Source organism: Entelurus aequoreus, linkage group LG09 (assembly GCF_033978785.1).
Source record: "Entelurus aequoreus isolate RoL-2023_Sb linkage group LG09, RoL_Eaeq_v1.1, whole genome shotgun sequence".
In the NCBI taxonomy this organism is placed as follows: domain Eukaryota; kingdom Metazoa; phylum Chordata; class Actinopteri; order Syngnathiformes; family Syngnathidae; genus Entelurus; species Entelurus aequoreus.
This window is the reverse complement of record NC_084739.1, coordinates 25673901-25698319: the sequence shown is the minus strand read 5'-3', so window position 1 is coordinate 25698319 and position 24419 is coordinate 25673901. Positions and strand designations below refer to the sequence as shown.

Sequence of the window (24419 nt, the reverse complement as noted above, 5' to 3'; positions counted from 1 at the left end):
CACTTTCTCCCTTTACAACTTTATACTGCCTTTGTGAGCATGTGCTTGCATCCTAGTGTGTGTGTGTGTGCACCTCTCATCCTTACTCTCTTTCAAACATCTTGCATGAGACAAAAAGTAGTCTTTCTTCTCCCTTTCATCCTGCACCCTCTAAAGCTAATGGTAAATCATGCATGCGCACTCATAGCCAGAGAGCAATCATTACAAAGGTGACACAGGTGAACAGCAACGATGGATGATGAAGGATAGCAAAAAAAAAAAAAAAAAAAATTTTTTTTTGTTTTTTTACCCGCAGGCGTTACCCTATATTGTCTAAAAAAGTTATTTGTGTAAAACACAGTTGGATGCCTGGGGTCATGAATCACACATATGCGTGGAGAAATAGAGCCATTATGTTGCTTTCATAGAGGAAGCACTGACTTACAGTGTCCTAAAGCCCTCTGCAGCCATAAAAAAGGAAGACCGGACAAGCAGAGCAAATGTGCTGAGCAGCCAATATTATGAAGTGTACATAATGCTTCCCTTATGAAATATCATCACTCAACAATGCTCCGATGCCCCTTGTCATAAACAAAATGTTGGTTTATAGTTCATATCAGGGCTAATAGACTGAGACATTACCTGACACAGGCCCACAGAGGGTTCCATACTCCCACAAGCCAAACATATTAAAAGCCTGATTCATCTTACAGGGATGTTTCAACCTAAACACTGATCAACAAAATACTGACTTTTGTTGTACTGTAGCTTGAATACCAACATTCTCCAGTGTCTACTTCCTGCAAGATGTTAGCTTTAATTAGTGTTGACATCCACACTGAAATACTGCAGTCTGACGTCACTTCCATTTATCAACTCCAGTCAATAATCTAATTATTAAAAACAATAAAATGTTAAAGAGGTTCATTTAGCCTACTAATGTGTATTTATAAATGGTTGATTACTTACTAGCCTATATAAATCAACCATTTATAAAAAAAAACAATAAAAGATGAAAAGAAAACAAGATCCCCTTTTCTGCCAATGCAGCTAAACTGTAAATGACGAAACAGAATTAGTTAAAACATCGAAACGTAATATTCTTAATATAAGTTGTTTTATGATAATAATATAAATTGATGAAGCAATAACATTTAAACACAAGAAGTGACAAGAAAACTATGAATAATTGCTGAGACATTAAGATTAAATAAGCTCTGCTTCTAAATGCTCCTATTCGAACATTTGTGCAAGTGTAACTATGTGTTTATAATGTAACTTGTCAGGCAGTTCCGGAAAAAAAATAAGACTATATAACCATGACCATACTTTAAAAAACAAAGTAAGTTTAAATAATGTAAAAAGTAAGTGATTGTAACACGCCCCAGGGGTGTGGCTATGTTGACAGATTATATTTTACAAACTGCTCTGCAGTGTTGTTCACCTGATAAAACAGGACAAAAAGGAGACAGAGTCAGCTTGTGTGTTGTTACGTTTCTCTTTCCTTGTTCATCTCATTTATTAAACAATTATCAACTTAATTCACTTTCTTTCTTTCTGTTTAAAGAGTTTCAGTATTCAATTATCACATTCACAAAATTACAATAAACCCATATCTTCTTCTTTTCTTACACATCATCATCAAAATCACAATAAACATCATTTCCTTCATATTCCCATATGTTTTATGTTCACAGTATCAATCAACTGGTTCTTAACGTTGGCATTTACCAATTATATTTTTAGAACGGAGTTGTCCTTTAACGTTCCACATAAACATGGACTTATTTATCCAAACCATGAATTGGCATTTATCATGAAACCACAATTCACAAAATATGGACCCCAAAAGGTAGGCTAAATACTGCATTGGCATAACACAATGGACTAGTAAGATTCATTACAAGGCACTTCAGTAGAGAAACAACTACCTAAATCAAAAACGAAAATATACTGTCTCAAATGCAACAGGCATCACTCATATAAAACACTAGAAAAACGGAGCTTCAAATACTGCAGGGAGCAACATAATACTGTCACAGAAACAAACAAAAGGACACGTTTTTAAGCAGCAGTAACATGGCTGCCATGAATCTGTATGTTTACACTGAGATTCACTTCACACATCAAAGTTCTACAAAATCACGACATTTCTGGTAAAGAACCAAGAGAATCTTTGCTTTACACCATAAAGCGCTCATAGAGAACATGTAGTATGTTCTAATATTGTATTTACCTGATAAAACAGGACAAAAAGGAGACAGAGTCAGCTTGTGTGTTGTTACGTTTCTCTTTCCTTGTTCATCTGAAGAGAAGACGTCACGTGACCACCTATACTACCTGTCTCACAGAAGGGGTTTTGCCACCTGGTGGCGAAAGGTGGAATAGGCCTGTGCCTGAATTATCAGTTCACTGCTCATTCTACTGAACACTGAGGCTCTTAAAAATACAAAAGCAAATACATAAAAAACAAAAATGTGACAACACATTTGTGTATGTCACATGATCTTACTGTATACTGGAGTTTTACTCGCAAAGAAAGTTTGTAAAAAATACAATAGCACTTCAATTTATGATCTTAATTGGTTCTTTGACAGAGCTTTTAACCCAAAACACTTGTATCTCAAATCAACATCTCCCATTAAAATGAATTGAAATCAATTTAATTGGTGTTTGCTTGTTTAGCTGAAACAGGCTTGTAGGGATGAAATAGCCTCTGTGTGTTTTCCTGACCTAACGTATATTCCGCTCTACCCCGGTATTGAGCACTTTAGTATGGGGAACATATTCTAAGTAACAGAGACTTAATTTAGAGTTATTTGGACACTAGGGGAACATATAAGGGTTAGGGTTAGGGCTATGGTTAGGGTTACTAATAAGCAATAATTCTGAGGTTATTGAGGGAAGACGCTTAGTTAATGGTTTACTGGTTGTATAATAAGGTCATGCAGAATAAGGCATTAATAACTACTTAATAATGACTAATTAAGAGCCAATTTGTTACTAATTTGAATGTTAATAAGCAACTAATTAATGGTGAATATGTTCCCCATACTAAAGTGTTACCATATATGTATATATATATATATATATATATATATATATATATATATATATATATATATATATATATATATATATATATATATATATATATATATATATATATATATATATATATATATATATATATTTATTTTATTTTATTTTGTTCATAAATGCACACCGTTTAGATATCATTTTCATTCTTGGCTGGTGTTGGACTCATTCTGGTTCAGTAAGGTGCGGACTAGCGGAGAATACGCTAAAATTGCTTGACGACACACTCGGTCATATTTCTGATAATTCTTTTTTTTAAGTCAATGAATATCATCACCGTTCCACACACACACACGCTCACTTTCTTCTTAGCCATGGTTGGAAAACAAATTTAAGGTTGATTTCTTGCTATAAGCTAATGCCAGCGACCAGATGATTTGGGCGGCTCTTATCTTATCTTATCGTATCTTATGGCATTTTCTAAACATAGCTTGCAACTTAAAACATAACAATTAGCTCTTATCTCAAACCACTTTAATGTTAGGGCACTCCTAAGTTGAGGTTCTACTGTATAAAAATGCACATATCTTTGAATATGCACAATTACTTAAATACTTTTTACATACCTCCATAATATGCATTGTATACAGTGAAAAAGTCCCGTCGACTTTAAATGCATTTCATACGATGAGTATTATTTCTTATACAATGTTCATGTTTTTTCACTTTTTCAACAAACAATAGTGTGTGCAAACTGTGCACAGCCTCTTTTCTTTTCCAAGTAATGAAATCAGTTATCTTTGGGGACTTTGAGTTTTCCAGTCTACGCCAATAATTCAGCACCAGTGTCAGTCATTGTATTACTTGCTGTTGTTACCGTGATGTTTGTTTACTAGTGACATCTGTGCCAGTCCAGGAGGACAGCTCAGTGTGATCACAGTCATTAGCGTGTAATGCTGAATATTAGGCTTCCTGTCTACTGTGAATACCTATACCCAGAAATCCTCAACTGCTGTCTGCCTCAGATCAATCACCTTAACTCAAGGATGATTTAAAGTAAATATCTTCCCTTTTCAAGCAAATGTGCACATAGAAATATTGGGTCATGCTGTGTGTCTAAAAACACATCACTGAAGGAGTTGTTCAGGCAGCAGAGTTTCTAGGGCAACAATCAGTGTAATTGTCCTAAGTGTGACACATGCAATCTGCTAAAAGCCCTGAAGCCAATCAGCCCAGGTGTGTCCAGGGATTAAGCGGGTGGAGGACAGGTGAAGTCAATGAAAAGTGACAGGGACACACACACACATACACACACATCCTCAAAGCAGGGACACGTTGCATAAACAGCATCATGGATTGAACATACCAAATTAGTATTTCCTTACTGATGTGCATACTCTATCAAAGCAACACTATGAGGATTTGCAACACAGTTTGTAAATATAGTATACCTATGTGACGCAACAAAATAGGGAACAGTGTAACTGCTATTGCCATGGCAACCTTGGATCAGATACTTTAGTGTTCTATGATATTGGTGGACCAGCACACTAGCTTTGATGCTATTGTAACCTTATTATCACTTCCAAGTCAGTAGTTACTTACTTAGTTAGTTAGTTAGCTAGCTGGATGGTTGGTTAGTCAGTTAGCTAGTTAGTTAGCTAGTTAGTTAGTTAGTTAGTTAGTTAGTCAGTTAGTTAGTTAGTTAGTTAGTTAGTTAGTTTGTTAGTTTGTTAGTTAGTTAGTTAGTTAGTTAGTTAGTTAGTTGGTTAGTTAGTTAGTTAGTTAGTTAGTTAGTTAGTTAGTTAGTTAGTTAGCAGCATAATTTAAAAAGGTATGAACAGATTTTAATGAAACGTTTAAGAAATGTCCAAAACGGGATAAAGAACCAATGATTAGATTTTGGGGGTGATATAAAATAATGTCTACTACGTTACCTTACGTTTGTTACGAGGCTGAGTTTTTCTGCATGTGTATGTTGGCAGCGGTCTGGCCTCCCCCCACAGAGACAAAGAGAGTGGATGACTGACAAGAAGGTCCACTCCGTTTAGTTTATTGGAGCGTAGTTCAAAAAGTCATGGGTGGGATTTTGATGAAACTTTCAGAAAATGTCAGAAAATGGATAAGTAATATGCAATCCGGACTTGTGATTTTTTTTTTTTTTAAAGGATTCTTTACTATCTGCGCTCCCTGAGTGCTTTTCCAGTTTTGTATTATGTATTGCTTCTTACCACATATTTGTCATCATATATTGCCTTTAGCCTTTATTGTAGTGGCTAAATGGCTCATTCTTTTTCTTAAAAAAAGACAGAAAAAGATGGTGTCATCATTATCAGAGAATGACACAAACCAGACAGTGATGCCAAACGACTTATCCCCAAGTGAGTCAGAGCTTTTCGTTATGTCACTCACACACACACACACACACACACACACACACACACACACGCACGCACACACACACCAGTGACCTAGAGAGATGAGCCACGTGGAAAAAGTGTTTTAAAGTTTTGGCAAAGCAACATAGGAGTGATGATGGTAATTTTAAACCAATGGTAAACAATGGGCAGCACGGTGGCAGAGGGCTTAGTGCGTCTGCCTCACAATACGAAGGTCCTGGGTTCGATCCTGCGCTCGGGATCTTTCTGTGTGGAGTTTGCATGTTCTCCCCATGACTGCGTGGGTTCCCTCCGGGTACTCCGGCTTCCTCCCACTTCCAAAGACATGCACCTGGGGATAGGTTGATTGGCAACACTAAATGTGCCCTAGTGTGTGAATGTGAGTGTGAATGTTGTATGTCTCTCTGTGTTGGCCCTGTGATGAGGTGGAGACTTGTCCAGGGTGTACCCCGCCTTCTGCCCGATTGTAGCTGAGATAGGCTCCAGCACCCCCCGCGACCCCGAAAGCAACAAGCGGTAGAAAATGGATGGATGGATGGATGGTAAACAATGAAGCAGACGAGCAACTAAGAAACATGACTTATTTAACGCAATCTGACAGTTGTGGTATGTAAATAATTAATGTTGTATTGTATTATGTTTTAATAACTGAAGGGTTTTGGTAGATTCGGGTCAGTTTTAAAATTTGGTCACTAATAAAACAGTATGACTTCAGCCATAGTGAGCTACATATGTGTAGATTTTCAAAGCCAGTGTCCTAGACATGTTTTGCATAAAATGGCTACTGTTTTTTCCAAAATATGTAACTCTGACAAAAGCAGCAAAAAACTGTCCACTGCAGAAAACACTGCATATCGCACCATCTCTGGGCAGCTATACTGTATTCTGTTAAATAAAACACTAACTGGTACTGGCAGGAGTTCAGAACAGTGATTGTCAAACTGTGATGTGTGTACCACTAGTGGTACGTCAAAGAATCACTTGATTAAAGTACAGTGTTTTATTTTCCTATATTCAAACAGGGTTACTGTTCAAACTGTGTGTAATGTTACAGTGGCCAAAAATATAAATATATCTGTTAACTAAAACCTCTGCCTCATGGTGCTTGGAGAGCTAAGTTGTTTTTTAGGTGGTTCTAAAAGTTTGAGAACCACTGATTCAGAACATTTCATTTAACATTTCCCCAATTTTTGTTAGCATAGTTGATCAAAAACATTTAGCCATTGGTCCATCCCTACTTAGATTTCTGAAAATACCAGTCATTCATTTTCTACCGCTTATCCTTGTTATGGGTTGTGGGAAGCTGAAGCCTATCATAGCTGACTTAGGGCAAAAGATGAACAAAAGGTTTAAACTTTTGAAATATACAGCACACCAAATCAGTAGGACATCTTCGTGTCTGCTTTGTTATTCATTTGATTAAAAGGTTAAAAGTCTTTGTGGTGGGCTGAAAGCCTGCAGGCTAGCGCCTTTTATTTTGCCTTATTCACTTCAACCAAAATCTATTAAACACGTTCTCTGGCTTGCAAAAAAAACAATTAGTCTCCTGAATAGGTCAACCTAATCATTCCTGAAAATGATATTCAATTATGGCATCTTCTGGAACATATCCCTATGTTTAGAGCCCCTCTGTTTTACAGAGATATGCAGTTTGCACTATTTTATGTCAAGGCTGCAACACAATGCACTAGAGGGTTAGTGATGCCTCAACAATGATGCTTTATGTTTTTTAATAATAACCTAGTTTTTTCATTGCTTTGTACCCTGTATGGGTCTCCACATACAGTATGGGTGGCATCCCCTAACTTATCCAATATTGCGGTACACAGTAGGTGCCCTCGACTTTTACATTTTTAATTAAAAAAGGTGTCACCACCCGCCCAGATGGTTAATGCCTTGTTAGGTTTTAGACTAGAGTGTCCTTTGTCGTTTTAGGTTTCCTACTTCTTGTCATTTCAAAAATGCCTTTGGTTTTTTTATGCACTGGTGTTTGATTGGGTTAAAGTCAGGACTTTCACGTTCTCACACATCAAATTCAACTCCAAGCATACTTTTATTGTCTTTGCTTTCTCTACTTTGCATCCCCATGAAATAGAATGCACTAATGCATGTTAAAATTAATTGTAAAATAATGTTTTTTCGAGTGTCCTGCACATCAATCTAATTACATAAATATCTAATTACATAAATCAATACAATTAAAACAATTAAACCTTGAATTTCCTTTACATTTGTAACATTTTATTAATGTGAAACAATTTTTATACTTTTTTAATCAAACTTGAATTTAATCTTATGCATGTTTTGTACTCTGTGATGAGGTGGTGACTTGTCCAGGTCCCGCCTTCCGCCCGAATGCAGCTGAGATAGGCTCCAGTACCCCCGCATCTCCCCCCGCCCAAAAAAAGGGACACGCGGTAGAAAATGGATGGATGGATGTTTTGTACTAAAACAAATTAATGTAGAAAAAACTGTTCAATAATTGTATTTTATTTTTTTAATGCAAAAAGTATTTTAACATTATTAAAACATATTTATAAATATTGCTACCTCAACACCAATTAGGATTTGAACCCAGTACCAATAGACTCATGAGAAAAGCACTAATACTGTGCACCACAACAGCCGCAGAGAATTTGAGGGCAAATTTGCCATTATATTCTTATCAGTGACGGAGCAGGAAGTGTCTGGGAAAACCTTTGCTGTAAAATTTAATACAAAGTGCCCTGATATACATTAATTTACATGTTCCATGTGCTTCTTCATGCAAAACAGAGCCCACTACAGATTAAAATTAGTCATCCAGATATTTTGTACAAAAATAAATAAAGTTGTCAGAGATGGGCAAACAGACATTTTGAGTAGTTCAAGAGATTTAGTGGCGTGCCCTTTGGTCTTGCCACAACATTGTCCTCTTTTTGCGCGCGCACTGAACGAAGAAAACGCTGCACAATGTCTACAGATTTGGCAAAACACGCAAAAACAAAAACTTTTTTTTCAACCTTTGTGCTGCTACTTTTATTGATCACCACAATATAACAATATAAAATAAGACAAATACTGCACTTTAATACATATAATACATAAATGAAACTTAATTTAGGCCAAAAACATGTACATTGCATTCGGAATGTATTCACGGCGCTTCGCTTGTTCTAAATTTTGTTATGTTACAGTCGTATTCCAAATTGGAATGAACTCATTTTTGTTCTCAAAATTCTACAGACAATACCCTATAATTTGCATAAAAAGTTAGTAGATGTATAAAACATGAAAACAATCCTATTTATATGCATTCACAGCCTTTGCTCAATACTTTGTTGATGCACCTTTGGCAGAAATTACAGCGTTAAGTGTTTTTGAATACAATGCCAAAATATTGGCCTATCTTTGGGCAGTTTCACCTATTCCTCTTTGTGGCACCTCTCAAGCTCCATCAGGTTACTTAATAAGCCTTTGTTTTTAATCAGAATGTCTCTGTACATTGCTGCACTCATATTTCCCTCTATCCTGATTAGTCTCCCAGTACCTGCCACTGAAAAATATCCCCACAGCATGATGCTGCCACCACCATGCTTCACTGTAGAGATGGTATTGGCTTGGTGGCGAGCGGTGTCTGGTTTCCTCCAAACATGATGCTTGGCATACATGCCAAAAATGTCAATCTATTGTCTCATCAAGCCAGATAGTTTTTTCCCCTCGGCCATCAGGCAAATGAACAATAACTCCTAACAGCAGCTCCTTGAATTCCTTGAATTCCTTCTAAGTCTAGCTGATAGCTCAGTTACAGCTCTTTTTATTACCAAATATGTGTTGTATGTTTTTATGTCGCACGTTTGCACCAAGAAAAATTCCTAGTTTTTGAACCCGTTCTCAAACAATGGCAATAAAACTATTCTGATAATTGTGTTCCCATGATCTGAGAGTCTTTCAAGTGCATTTGATATTTATATATATACAGTACAGGCCATAAGTTTGGACACACCTTCTCATTTAAATGTGTTTTCCTTATTTTCAAGACTATTTACGTTGTAGATTTTCACTAAAGGGATCATAACAATGACACCTGTTATATGAAAACCCTTTCAGGTAACTACCTCTTGAAGCTCATCGAGAGAATGCCAAGAGTGTGCAAAGCAGTAATCAGCACAAAGGGTGGCTATTTTGAAGAAACTAGAATATAAAACATATTTTCAGTTATTTCACCTTTTTTTGTTCAGTGCATAACTCCTCATATGTTCATTCATAGTTTTGATGCCTTCAGTGACAATCTACAAGACATATCTACAAGACAATCTACAAGACATATCTATAGACATGAAAATAAAGAAAATGCATTGAATGATAAGGTGTGTCCAAACTTTAGCCTGTACTGTAAATATATATATATATACTACCGTTCAAAAGTTTGGGGTCACATTGAAATGTCCTTATTTTTGAAGGAAAAGCACTGTACTTTTCAATGAAGATAACTTTAAACTAGTCTTAACTTTAAAGAAATACACTCTATACATTGCTAATGGGGTAAATGACTATTCTAGCTGCAAATGTCTGGTGTTTGGTGCAATATCTACATAGGTGTATAGAGGCCCATTTCCAGCAACTATCACTCCAGTGTTCTAATGGTACAATGTGTTTGCTCATTGGCTCAGAAGGCTAATTGATGATTAGAAAACCCTTGTGCAATCATGTTCACACATCTGAAAACAGTTTAGCTCGTTACAGAAGCTACAAAACTGACCTTCCTTTGAGCAGATTGAGTTTCTGGAGCATCACATTTGTGGGGTCAATTAAACGCTCAAAATGGCCAGGAAAAGAGAACTTTCATCTGAAACTCGACAGTCTATTCTTGTTCTTAGAAATGAAGGCTATTCCACAAAATTGTTTGGGTGACCCCAAACTTTTGAACGGTAGTGTATGTATATATATATATATATATATATATATATATATATATATATATATATATATATATATATATATATATATATATATATATATATATATATATATATATATATATATATATATATATATATATATATATATATATATGCCATACCACAGAAGGTGGCTGAGAACAACAGGGCCAAGGTTCTGTGGGACTTCAGCTCCAGACTTACAAACAGCTTCTGGCTAACCAACCAGATATAGTGGTGGTGGCCAAAGAGCAGAAAACTTGAGAAGTACCAAGGGTTGAAAGAGCAGCTGGAACGGATGTGGAAGGTCAAGGCTAGCGTGGTCCCCGTGGTAGTGGGGGCGCTCGGAGCAGTAACCCCCAATCTGGGAGGGTGGCTCCAACAGATCCCAGGAACAACATCTGAAGCCTCAGTCCAGAAGCACGCAGTCCTAGGAACAGCCAAGATACTGCGCAGAACCCTCTGGTAGAGGACCCGAACTTGAGGATGACACAGATACCACCCCACTGGGGTGGAAAGGAGTTTTTTTTTAAATGCATATACCCATATATGCATTTATACTAGGTATATACTAGGTATATATATATATATATATATATATATATATATATATATATATATATATATATATATATATATATATATATATATATATATATATATATATATATATATATATTTTATACATGTATATATATATATCTCCCGCAGTCAGTCGGATTCGACGAGTACTGTCATGATGTATGATATACCGGTATACTTATACATATACAAATGCAGCTGAGATAGGCTACAGCACCCCCTGCGACACCAAACGGGACAAGCGGTAGAAAATGGATATATTTATTAATTTTTATTTTTTTATAAACCCTAAATGAGAACACGCAGTGTCAAAAATCTTATTTGTAGCCTACTATTGTAATTATTGCACTGTTTTGTTTTGCCCTCAAACAGCAAATTGAATATCCAGCAGTGTCCACTGGAAATGACACTGGATTGTGCTGTATGGAATCCACATTTGGAGTCAGGCTCATTAATCAAAGGGCGCTCCCTTGTGGCCACCGTCGGTACAATTATGATTGGGAAAGTCGATTGACAGGAAACAATAACATCATGAGTGGTGATAGATAGATAGATAGATAGATAGATAGATAGATAGATAGATAGATAGATAGATAGATAGATAGATAGATAGATAGATAGATAGATAGATAGATAGATAGATAGATAGATAGATAGATAGATAGATAGATAGATAGATAGATAGATAATCCTCTCTCTCTCTCTCTCTCTCTCTCTCTCTCTATCTCTCTCTCTCTCTCTCTCTCTCTCTCTCTCTCTCTCTCTCTCTCTCTCTCTCTCTCTTTCTCTGCCTCTCTCTCTCCATCTTCTTCCTCTTGGCGTGCACTGAACTTGCATGCACTTGTTCAGTCTTCATTGGGATGAAGAGGAGGAGGAGGAGGATGCCACGTGATTGGCCAGGCGGGATCTGCTAGTCCTGCTCCTTGCGTCTCCTTGTTTACACCTGGCGGACTGGAAACAAGTCCAGAGTGCCTCTGGTAGACTCGGGCGACCGGCCTGCTTCCAACAGGGCTATTTGACGAGCGCGAATTAATCTTTTCGATGTTATTTTGCTTTGGTTTTTTTTACTCTTTTATCAGTTAACTTAGCTTAAACTTTTTTGATGACTTTTTTTTTTACCGCTGTTATTTTAAACACGCTAACTTATAACCGCAGCCTGGATGACTAACGACATGTTTTCGTTGTAAAGTTCCTTGGAGGAGAAATTACACCAGACTGTCACTTAATGGTGGGATCGGACTCTGCTTCTTGCTATTTTGTGAACAGATATATCGCATTTCCGGAGAAGAAACACTTATTTGTGTATGCGAACATCCCCCGGACGCTTTGCGGCAGAGTAGCCGGAAAAGATGCTCTCTTTTCGAATGCAGCGTGGACAAGCTGGCGGTTCTGTTGTGCTTCTGCTCCTGCTCGGGGGATATGTCGTGTGTGATACCGGTAAGTTCAGAAAATATATACAAAGTATTATTTATTATTATTAGTAGTAGTAGTAGTTATGGTAAGCATTGGCAACAATTTAAAAAGTTAACATGAGCATCTTTTACGAGATAATAGTACGTAATTCAGACACTCTTTGGACAATTAACAAATCCAACTTACCCACCGCAAAGTAACTAAGATTCTCCCTAAAATAATCAAAAACAGTATATAAAGTGTTTTGGATTCAGGGTAGTTGCTCTTTTAAAGACATGAGTACTGTAATTAAAGTTAAAGTACCACTTGGTGTGGTGAAATTACCCTGTGCATTTGACCCATCCCCTTGTTCCACCCCCTGGGAGGTGAGGGGAGCAGTGAGCAGCAGCGGTGGCTGCGCTCGGGAATCATTTTGGTGATGTAACCCCCAATTCCAACCCTTGATACTGAGTGCCAAGCAGGGAGGTAATGGGGTCCCGTTTTTATAGTCTCTTCTACTTGGAAAATCAACAAATCCAACTTACCCACCGCAAAGTGACTAAAGTTCTCCCTAAAATAAACAAAAACAGTATATAAAGTGTTTTGGATTTAGGTAACTTGCTCTTTTAAAGACATGAGTACTGTAATTAAAGTTAAAGTACCACTAGGTGTGGTGAAATTACCCTGTGCATTTGACCCATCCCCTTGTTCCACCCCCTGGGAGGTGAGGGGAGCAGTGAGCAGCAGCGGTGGCTGCGCTCGGGAATCATTTTGGTGATATAACACCCAATCCAACCCTTGATGCTGAGTGCCAAGCAGGGAGGCAATGGGTCCCATTTTTATAGTCTCTTCTACTTGGAAAATCAACAAATCCAACTTACCCACCGCAAAGTGACCAAGGTTCCCCCTAAAATAAACAAAAACAGTATTTAAAGTGTTTTTGATTTAGGTTAGTTGCTCTTTTAAAGACATGAGTACTGTAATAAAGTTGAAGTACCACTGATAGTCACACACACACTAGGTGTGGTGAAATTACTCTCTGCATTTGACCCATCCCCTTGTTTAACCCTTCGGAGGTGAGGGGAGCAGTTTGCAGCAGCGGTGGCCCCGCTCTGTAATCATTTTTTGGTGATTTAACCCCCAATTCCAACCCTTGATGATGAGTGCCAAGCAGGGAGGTAATAGGTACCATTTGTATAGTCTTTGGTATGACTCGACCGGGGTTTCATCTCACGACCTACCGATCTCAGGGCGGACACTCTAACCACAAGTTAATTCACTGAGCCGCTGATTATGATTATGTTGAGGCAGCAGCCAGCTCTAATGGAGATGCTTCACTTGGCACAAAGGTCATAGGTCACTGTAGATGAGCTAATGGGACTTGGACAACTGAGGTGGCAGTGGTCATCTCCTGTGTTGGAGCCTGGACGTTCCCTCCCTTGCTTTTGTCAGACTGCAACATGAAACAGAAAAATCCCGGGGTTTAGTGGATTAAGATTGCTTTACAGTGAGGAGGGAAAAAAAGAACAATCCAGAAGATTTACCAAAAAGACCACTGAAGTGAACACAGTGTGCAAAGTTTACTTCTGGCATTAATGACTGCAGTATAATGACACACCGATTGTCTCTACAGGTCTGTGGTCAGTCCTGACCCCTCCCTTTCAGGAACAATACACGTGTGAGAGTGTGTGTGTGTGTGTGTGTGTGTGTGTGTGTGTGTGTGTGTGTGTGTGTGTGTGTGTGTGTGTGTGTGTGTGTGTGTGTGTGTGTGTGTGTGTGTGTGTGTGTGTGCGTGCGTGTATTATTCCCTGAGCAGGCGGCGAAGAAAAGCAGCTTACGTTTATTAAAATTGTAGACCGCTCTGAAATCCTCGCATGAGAATTGTTGATATTAAGCGTGGAGTATTGCAGGGAGGTCCTGTTAGGGGAGCAGAGCTGGGAGGAGGGGGGACACCAAAGGGGACAAAAGATCAGTGTGCCTCAATTTGTGTCTATAGGAGAGACAGAAACGGAGATATATTGTGTTTGTTTCACATTTCTGCAATTGTTCTTCAGTGTTTACACACTCAATAAGTACTTGTGTGCTATTAGTGTTATTTTTACTGAGCTGGCATGTGGGAGGTGTGTTTGCGCTGTTTTTGCAACACATCAGGTAAATGTTGGTATGACCCTGGGGGATTAAGGGGGTCAAGACAGGAGGAGAGCAAAGTATCTACTGTAAGTGGCAGTTAAGTGTGCAAAGTTGGAGTCTGTAACATGTCAGGCATTTCCTTGAAAGGCTGGGTGAATGTTGCTGTTAAGTGTGGTAATCTCATTTTGATCAACAGTGCAGCAGATTATTTGTTTGTATTGATTTCTTTTACCACAAATCTGCATGAACCGTTAGCTTGTTTGATGGAGAGATACAATAAAACATTATGGACGCCACATAATGTCTTCAATAGGAAACATTTTGTACATACAGTACTGTATATATTTGTATAAATACAGTGTGTACAGTTGTAGTGTCTTTAATAATTAAATAGCTTCTTAACTTTAAACTTGAATAAAGTAGCCTTAAAGGACACAATTGTGATGTCCGACTAGATTAAAGTGTCAACTGAAACTGCAGTCAACAGGTAACTCAATACATTGGGCAATAAAGCTACAAAAGAAATCTCTTTGGGCTAAGCTTCAACCAGAGTGGTTCGTCAGGCCGGTCCCGTCAGTGTTGACGAGACACAAGCACGTTCTGTCCCGAGGCAATGCATTAGTTTTATGGCCATCAGGCGGCAGGGGATGGGATCGCTGGCCAGCCACTGGCCTCTCTGCTGTATTATTCATACGTGCAAAGTGGTCTTTGTTAATATTTAAAAATGTGCTTATGATGCTCACATTGTGGACAGCAAAGGAGCAAGAAGTGGGAGGGTAACAGCTGCTTGCTTCTCATCGGCGTAACTTACCCTCCAAGGGGGGCTACTGGGGGGCTGTGAAGGATTTTAGGGTACCAATTGGCTTTTAAAGACAAGATGAAAGAGTGGCTGTTCTAACAAGTGTGCCAATTGCACCCACACTACAGTGGAACCTCCACGGCTGAACACGATCCGTTCTGGGTCAAAGATCTACTATTTGGAAACAATTGAGATAAAACCGGCAGCACGGTGGAAGAGGGGTTAGTGCGTCTGCCTCACAATACGAAGGTCCTGAGTAGTCGTGAGTTCAATCCCGGCCTCGGGATCTTTCTGTGTGGAGTTTGCATGTTCTCCCCATGACTGCGTGGGTTCCCTCCGGGTACTCCGGCTTCCTCCCACCTCCAAAGACATGCACCTGGGGATAGGTTGATTGGCAACACTAAATTGGCCCTAGTGTGTGAATGTGAGTGTGAATGTTGTCTGTCTATCTGTGCTGGCCCTGCGATGAGGTGGCGACTTGTCCAGGGTGTACCCCGCCTTCCGCCCGATTGTAGCTGAGATAGGCTCCAGCGCCCCCCGCGATCCCGAAGGGAATAAGCGGTAGAAAATGGATGGATGGATCGATGAGATAAAACCCACGTGAATGTTTTTAGGTAAGATGTTAACATTCTTAATGGTCATTGTAACATTATGGGACTATAAACACTTAAATTTTTCGAATTCAATGACTAATGAGCAGTGTGTACTAAAAGCCATTATTTAGTCATGTTTTATCTTTTGCACTTAATTAGGGATGAAACTATAGAATGGATTCGGGCAAAAGCTTTGATTTATGCATTCTGTTGCTTCGATTAATCTTTTAATGAGTGTAACAAATTAAAAATGAAAAAAATCCAGACCGCTTGGCGTGCCTGGAACTTTAAATATGCAAACATAGTTTACACACGACCGCTGTAATCGAGCGCACATGATGATCTGTGTGACAGCGAACAGAGCAGTTTTTACATTTTTACTTCTGCATACATTTTAAAATTGTAATTTCAATGTTGATGATGTGGATGCATTAGAAAAAATAATTAAGTAGTAATGTGTTTATTTATTAAACTATTTTCCCTAAAATACGTATCGAAGCTATAAAGTGTGTTTTGTCCGATTAATCAAACTAACTAATCTGTAGTTATTTACATCATTTAAACGCTCTTCTCCGTAACTGCTGTGACTCCTGGTTTTATGTGGTATCATCACCAGTTAGAATGACACTGAAATACTCACTTAAGTCTGAACTCCTGGAATAGGAATCTCGGTATTGTTGAAAAATAATGCAAATCCGATTAATCTGTTCCAGACACGTAGAAATATTAACACAAAACACATGGTATAGAAAATGATTATAATTTTACATGCAGAAAACGACACACAATCCACATAAATGACAAATTGATCAAATAACTGTATTATACTAAATAAATGAAAATAAAATGGACTCTCAATCTCTGTTAGCAAAAATTGCACCGAAATAAATATTGTACATTCCCCAGTTGGAAAATCTTAAAATCTCGAGTATTTTGGGTTTTTCTTCTCCCTGTCGACCACCATTAATTCGGCAAACTGGCTTGTTTTTCTGTGTTAACAGGCTGTTGCTCATTCGGTTTGAAGTCAAAATATTCCCACAACGAGAAATTTAGCTTTGCAATCATCTTTTTTCCCCCTAATTTTTGTTACCTTGCAGTACTTCTCACCAGTGACTAGCGAGGCTTTGTCGCTATGGGAAGCTAGTAGTCCCACCTTCAGAAAAATTGTGAATGACTGACAAGAGGAGTCACTCCCTCCATTTAATTTAGCTATGAAACGAACACACTCAGGTGCTAAGAGCGATGCACAAAGTGAACCTTCTTGCACCCTGTTTGGAAGCAAAAAAAGAAGAAAACACACAAACATGGCAATTTATCGATGCTGGCCAAGTTATCGAGTTAATTTTCATTTAGCGTTCAATTTATAGACTTATTGATTATCAACCCAGGCCTAGTATTGGCCCCATGGTGACTTATTTTGTTGGTGTGGTCAATAAAAAAAAAAAGCACAAAGTGTCGGTCACCAACATTTGGTCACTCAGTTTCGCGGAATAAAACAGTGGCAGACAGAACTAGTTTTTTCAACGTAATGTTTGGCCATACGATAATCGAGATGATATTCAAAAACTGGGGGCAAATTTTTTGTCAAAAACCGAATTATTTGAAAAGCGGGCGAAACGAAGACCCAGGTGTCACTGTGTATTCTAATCGTTACCATGATTGATACTGGTTCTGCAAAACATCCAAGAGTAAACTCTTTGATGCTGGTGGCCTATGCTAAAGTATTTAGATATGCTGATGTCACACATGATGAAAGATCCACTTTAAGTTTTTGTACGACTTACTGAAAATTTTGGTCTGATCCAAATTGCTCTACTTTAGGGGCATTCGAATTTGGAGGTTCCACTTTGTATAAGTAGAGCGGGATTCCAGCTGGAATTGCAGATGGATAAGAGATGAATCTTTGGTGAGATAAGGTGATTCTCAAAGCTTGGCTTTTAAATATCTTTCAAAAGAGAAAATTCCGTAGCCATGCCATTCGAGCATCATTAAACCTCTGGCACAGACTGAAGAATGAGGCTATGAGGAGGAGGAGAATGGGAATTAGAATGAGAAAAAGGGAAAGAAAGTGATGTGCAGTAAGACTAGCTCTAGAACATGGAAAGCAGCAGACAAACCGAAAGTTTTGACAGAAGAAGGATATTGTCAGGAGAACGGGAGGCCCAGAGCTGAAAGTGAAAAAGACATACACAAATCCCCCAGGGTGTTGTTTTTTATTAAGGCTCTTATCGATGGAGAGAGCTCACAGTATAAGAGTAGACATGTTTAATGCTTTGCCAATATTGTGCATGTTAGGAAGGACCATAAATCTGCCGCAAATAGCGAGGTCTCTGTAGAAGTAGCAAAACAGCAAGGTAAATGGAGGAGGACGCTGACAATGAAGAATTGAGAGAGGAGTGAGCAGCAGAGGAGCGTTTCACGGAGCTGGACAGACTTGAATAGTCTCTTGCGCCTGAGAGCCTTCGTTTTAAGGATTGCTACAGAGCTGGAACGTTTGAGTTTAATCAAAACACTGACGTCCTTTGATGATTTGATTGGGCAAATATTTGCAATTAATGTGTTATGTTTGGGACTTACAAAAAGTATTTGTTACAATTCTTGGGAATGCCAATGCGTGGAGGAGAGTTGGATAGGTGGGGTTGGGGGAGTTTCGGTGGCAGATGGGAGCGGAGTGCCTGCTAGGCCGGCATGACAGGGTCCCCCACTGCCCTTCTATCATGCCCTGTGGGGGAGATGGGTGGGGCAGACAGGGAAATGGGAAGAAAACCTCTGTGGGGTTCTATTGTGCTTTAGATGAATAGGAGACTCCGTAGGGCTTTTTCTGCCCCTTTGTGTGGGGTGAAGGGGACGGCAGGAGAACACACACTCTCAGAACTCATTCGCAAGTTCCACATGACCAATGTGTGAGATATGGTTTCTACTGTATTGCATAAACCACTCAAACACACCTGCATGCTTAAGTGAAACTATGATCTTGCTAATTAAGATATAAACATATGACTCGTTAACACCTGACCTAAAAAGGACAGTGCGCTGACTCTTTTGAAGAAGTTGAATTTGTGTGCGTTAATGTGGGAGACCTGCTGGTGCACTCTGGAGCAAGTGTAGGAATTTTCATTTAAGATCCCAGCAGCACTCTGCGCATCGTGACCAATAGGATAAGGACTCACTACAGGGGGCCATGATCCTGAGCCTTCCCAGAGATGGACTCATACACACAGCCTTGGTGAGATCCATAGATCAGAGGCCCTGTCAGCACTTGATTGGCTGGTCCTGTGGTCCAGTACTCGGCGTGTGTCCTCGCCCCAAACAGTTCTTTCAGGCCATGCAGATTTCTTCTTATCTTCTTAGCATTAGAGGCGTTTTTGTCTTCAAGAAGCAGCCAGAGCCAAGTTCACGCTGAGCTTAGGCCCAAGTCAATCTGTTAATGCTCGTGTTTGTGCCTGTTTGTATGCAAGTCTGTCTGGAGCCATGGCTTAACCACAGAGCAACTCCGTTTAAAGCATGTTAATAGGATACTCTGCAGCGGGAGAGCAAATGTGCTGCATTCAGAACGCAGATGAGACTGACACAAACATGCTAATGTAGTTTTTCAAAAGTCTTTTAAATCTCAGCTACCTTTCACCACCTCCACATTAATAAATTGCCTCCACTCATCCCCCATTTCCTCTTCCTCCCATCCCTTGATGGTCTCATCAAGAGTATTTATAGCTTTACAGTCCCACATATACCAATCTCTGTCATATCTCGTTCACACCATCATTTTTTTACCCAGTCAGCTCTCTGTCAGAGTTTGGGTATTGGGCTTTAAAAGGCACCGTGAAGAATCCCATTTCTCTGAGTGTAACGCTTATTAGGGTCCCAGCTGCCCTTGGGGTGCTGTCGAATGTGGGAGGGTGTTTGAGTTGCCGGGGGTCGGTAAGACACGGGTGTTAGGGGAGCGCTTTGTCATGAGTGGAAGTGGATGTGGAGGTGGAAAAGGAGCTCTTAACGTTGCAGAGCACACACTGAGCAGCTGGTGTGTCCAAAGTAGGGGAATGACACGAAGACCTCCCAGGAGTGACAAGCATATGAGTGCATATCTTCAGCTGAGAGGACGCAAATGATCCTGCATCCCTCCATGTGTATGTGTGCGCATGCATGCATGCTTGGCAGCTAGGCAACAGCATGACTTTCAAAACAACTTACAATCCCCCCCCTACACACACATACACACTCCCTTGTGTTTTTACATCGAGGCAAATGATACTTTACCGTCTGTGAGTGGGCGTGCCTGATCGGCTCCATGTGAACAGTGTGCTGCAGTAATATTTGGTATGGTGACTAGGGATGATACTCGAAACCGGTTTTCCCGGTTTTTCTATAAGAAAAGAACCGAGTCCTCGGATTCAAATCCCTTTTTGAGAACCGGTACCCGTTATCGAGACCACTATAGTAAAGAAAGAGAGTTGGTTCTTTATTCGAATCCCCGGAATCCCGTCCCGACCAGAAATGCTCCGTGTGACATCACAAGAAATGACGTCACGTAGCTCAGTCATTAGGCGCAGATAACGAAAGCAGGAAAAACAATGCACCGGAAAAAGCGCTCCAAGGTGTAATAAAGTTCAAAACAAAAGGTATAATCCAATGAATAACTTTACTGAGAGATTTGAGCAGGGTACAAACACAGGACGAACACTTTTACGACCAACCGGAAACATATCAACCAGGCTAGCAACGCACCTCCTTCACGGCAGCTGTCGGAACAGTCTTAAAGCAACCGCAGCACATACATATATATACAACACATCTCCCTTTTTTAACTTTTGTTTTTCTTTCCTTGTAAACAAAACAAAATCACACTGTATATGTGTTGTCTGTCTAATTATAAATAATGCAGACGAGGCGTGTTGGCTGAGTTCTTGATGTTTACTTTTACAGCGTGCTCATAACCTCATTCTTAGCTGCCAGGTGGCAACATGCAACAACACTTTTCGGGGCTACCGGGCATGCTCGTCACTCCCGTTGCATGCTGGGTAGTGTAGTTGTTATATTCCCTAGCTCATAACATCACATCTTTCCCCCCATAAAGAAAGATTTTAACTCAATAAAGTGTATTTCTTTTTTTAGCTTTAACTTTTCATTTTTTTAGCATTGTAACCACATTTGCAAACAACTTTTCTCTTCATAGAATTGTCTTTCAATAAAGAAATAAAGTGCAAAAATGTCAAAGCATCATAACAAACAGTTATGTCAAAAAGCAGCAGAAGTGCACTTTTTGGAGAGCTGTATTATTTTCAGTTTTGTGCCCAAGGGACTGATTTTATTTAACGCTATATTATTATTTATACACCTATAGTGATCACAGAGACAGGTTGTTTTTGTGTTACTGTATATAATTGTTTTTCTGAAAAATCCCACTTAATATACTTTGGGTAACAACAGTCAATATTTATTTATTTAATTTTATTGTTTTAGGGGGGTAACAGTCAATATTTATTTATTTATTAGATTACATTTTTTTCCTATATAATAAAAGTGAGCTTTTGTTAAACCAAATATTGTGTGTTCTTTTCCATAAACAACAACCTATCTGGACTCGATAAGAGAATCGATAAGGCATCGGTTCGATAAGAGGATTCGATAATAGGCTCTAACTCGATAATTTCTTATCAAATATCATCCCTAATGGTGACTGAGGTAGAATTAAAGCTACGTGGTTCTTCATTGTTCAACGTGCCTGTCACTAATGGAGCATTGATTGACCACTTATTCTGAAGTCAAAAGCCAGCACCTAAATCTTTTCTTCAGTCAAAGTCACTCATTATTCTGTATTACAAGCAAGGGAAATAAGTGATTCCAGGTATCTAACATTCTTATTATCTGGAGTAACTTTTTTTTAGTTTTTGTCTAACTTTGCCTATGTTTCTGCCACATCTCCTCTGCTGTGTGAGGCAATGAAGCTCACACTGTCAGAAGTGCTACTGACAGTTTGGTTATGTTTGGGTTTTCCTGTGTTTAGAATCACTTCCTTTCCTGGTGCTCTTGTTTTGTCAGTGGTTCCTGTTTGGTCCCTGTGTTTTGCAGCACCTTTACTTTCTGTTCCATGTCCTGTCAGCATGTTCTTGTTTATTTAATTAGTTCTATTTAGTTCCACCTGGGTCCCTCTTTCAGTGTTGGATCATTCTTGCTCTTCCTTTCGAGACCAATGCTTTGTGTGCTGTTTTGGGTTCCCCGCCCCTTTGTAAGAATAAATTGTGTTTTACTTGCATTCCGCCTGCCGTTCTCTGCATCATTGGGGTCACGCCATGACACACACGTTCGCATTTAATCAATCAATCAATGTTTATTTATATAGCCCTAAATCACAAGTGTCTCAAAGGGCTTCACAAGCCCCAACGACATCTTCGGTTCAGATCCCACATCAATAAGGATGGGATTTTTAATCTATCAATTATTGAATTCCGTCAATTGCAAGGAACTGACTGTTGATGGTGTCAAAGTTGAGCTATACATCCATGCAGACTTGTGCTATGCCTGGAAACTTCTCTGGACAGCCTTATACTGCTCTAGGGGTGTAACGATATGAACATTTCATATCATGGTTATCGTGACCAAAATTATCACGGTTATCATTATTATTGTGGTATTGTTGAATGTGCTCAAAAAGTACTTATACACATGGAAATATTTTGATAAGTTATTTTTTTAAATGACTGAAATAAATAGACACAATGTTAGAAAACCCACCAATGTGCATGTTTTGTGTTTCACGGATAGTTTTTTAGTCTGAGTATTTTATCTGTTTCAATGGGTAAGCTTTTATCGTTTTAAATATTGGTTTGTATTAGCACTTTAAGAACATTTAAAAGAAAATTGCGTAACAAGTAACATCTATTATTATTAGGGCTGAGCAGCAAAGGCATGGAGTTTGTAATTGTATTGTAATTGTATTTTGCATTATATTTGTCCCACTTTGATTGCAATTTGGAGGCCCTTAACATGCACAAAAACTCACCAATTTTCCGCGTCTGGTCCAGAGAAAAATATTCATTCTATGGGGGTACTAAACCCGAAATTCCTGAATGGACTTTAGGGGCCTCTTGAAAACTAGAAACAAATAGCCCCTGCCACCAGATTCACGTATTGTCATGAAATTAGCTGGAGACAGTCGTACTTCAACAAACACATTCTAGTAACTTTGACAAAATGAGCCGCGTTTAAAATGACAAATACTAAAGGGATAGGAGGATAAACTGCAAAGGAATTTACACATAAGATGTGGGCGTGGCAATGCCCAAACTAGTGTTCGCCACAAAACATTACACATTTGTAACTCAGCTCCACAAATTCAGATCTTAATCATAATAGGTACAAATTATAGGCCTGGGCGATATGGCCTAAAAATAAAATCCCAGATTTGTTCACAAAAAATCCGATTTTTTCCCTACTTTCTAAAGAAATTGGATCAAAAACTAGTAGTTTGAAATGACACTTCATACACTGCATCTTACTCCTAGCAAAATTCTAATTTGTATAATGTTGTTCTTTTTAGACCAGATATAAATTGTACTTTTTATGAAATCATTTTCAAGTAATTAAATTAAGAGCTTCCCTTGGGAAGCAATACATCTGCTTGAATAGAATAACAGACACAAAACAGTTGCACATTTTGCATGCAAATAAACGGTCCCCAAAGTGTAAACTTCTGTCTTGAATAACAAACTTCTGTAAAAAAAATGTACTATTATACATTGTATCCAAATAAATAATGAATTAAAATATTGAGAGGACTATAGTTTGTTTCAGTAAGTACATAAAGTAAACACAGCCTTTTACATTCACACATCTTGGCGGTGTGCAGAGCTCTAGTGATAGCTCTACACTTTGTGCTTCTTTCTCATCATACACTTTTGTACATGGCATTATCATCCATACATTGTGTAAATGATTCCACCTTAGTGAGTTGATTTTTAGCCCATAGTTTGTTTGTTCTTGTGTCTTGTTTGCCTCATAAAGAGTTGTCTTTCCTGCACTCGGCTGGAGGCTTTGGTATTAGATGCTGGAACAAGTTTGTTGTGCGGATGCATATTTGAAACAAACTTTGCATCGTGCAGTCATTTGTTTCACGCCTGTTGCCGCAAAACCAAAGTAATGACAACACTTTTATTTTTTTGAAAGAAAAGTCTCGCTCTTGTTAGCGTTAGCATTAGCCATGTTTTGCTATGTCAGCCGCTAAGGCAGTAAGGGGACGGCGCAAGCTACGGAAGCTCCTGAGGGGCAAAAATTATGCCAGAGTAAGAGAAAAAAATAGATTTTTTAATTTTTAAATTGTCTGCAACAAGAAACTTGAATATATCGATAAAATCGATATATTGCCCAGGCCTAAAAAATGATGATGACACTCTGAAATGCCAGATGGGCCAGTACCTGTTTGTAACTATTCGCAGTGGGTGGAGCCTGATGGCTAAATCTACTCCTCGTCATCAAACTGTCATTACTTGTCTTTAAATGATTAGATCTTTTTCCAAACTGACATGTCGATCATGTTACACGCAGCACGCCCAGTACATACGCTGTCTGGCTTGCTGTGTACAAACAAAACATG

At 38.8% G+C, this 24419-nt stretch overlaps 1 protein-coding gene across 5 annotated transcripts in view; it reads left to right on the top strand.

Moving 5' to 3' along the window:
• The first annotated feature begins 11748 nt into the window (after positions 1 to 11748).
• The window catches only part of unc5b (unc-5 netrin receptor B), a 140787-nt gene continuing 128116 nt past the window's right edge, over positions 11749 to 24419 (top strand). For all 5 annotated transcript variants that reach the window (XM_062058432.1, XM_062058429.1, XM_062058431.1 and 2 more), the window contains exon 1: positions 11749 to 12355. In XM_062058432.1, coding sequence (XP_061914416.1) covers positions 12268 to 12355 — 88 coding nt within the window. In that variant the 5' untranslated portion in view covers positions 11749 to 12267. The remainder of the gene's footprint in view (positions 12356 to 24419) is intronic.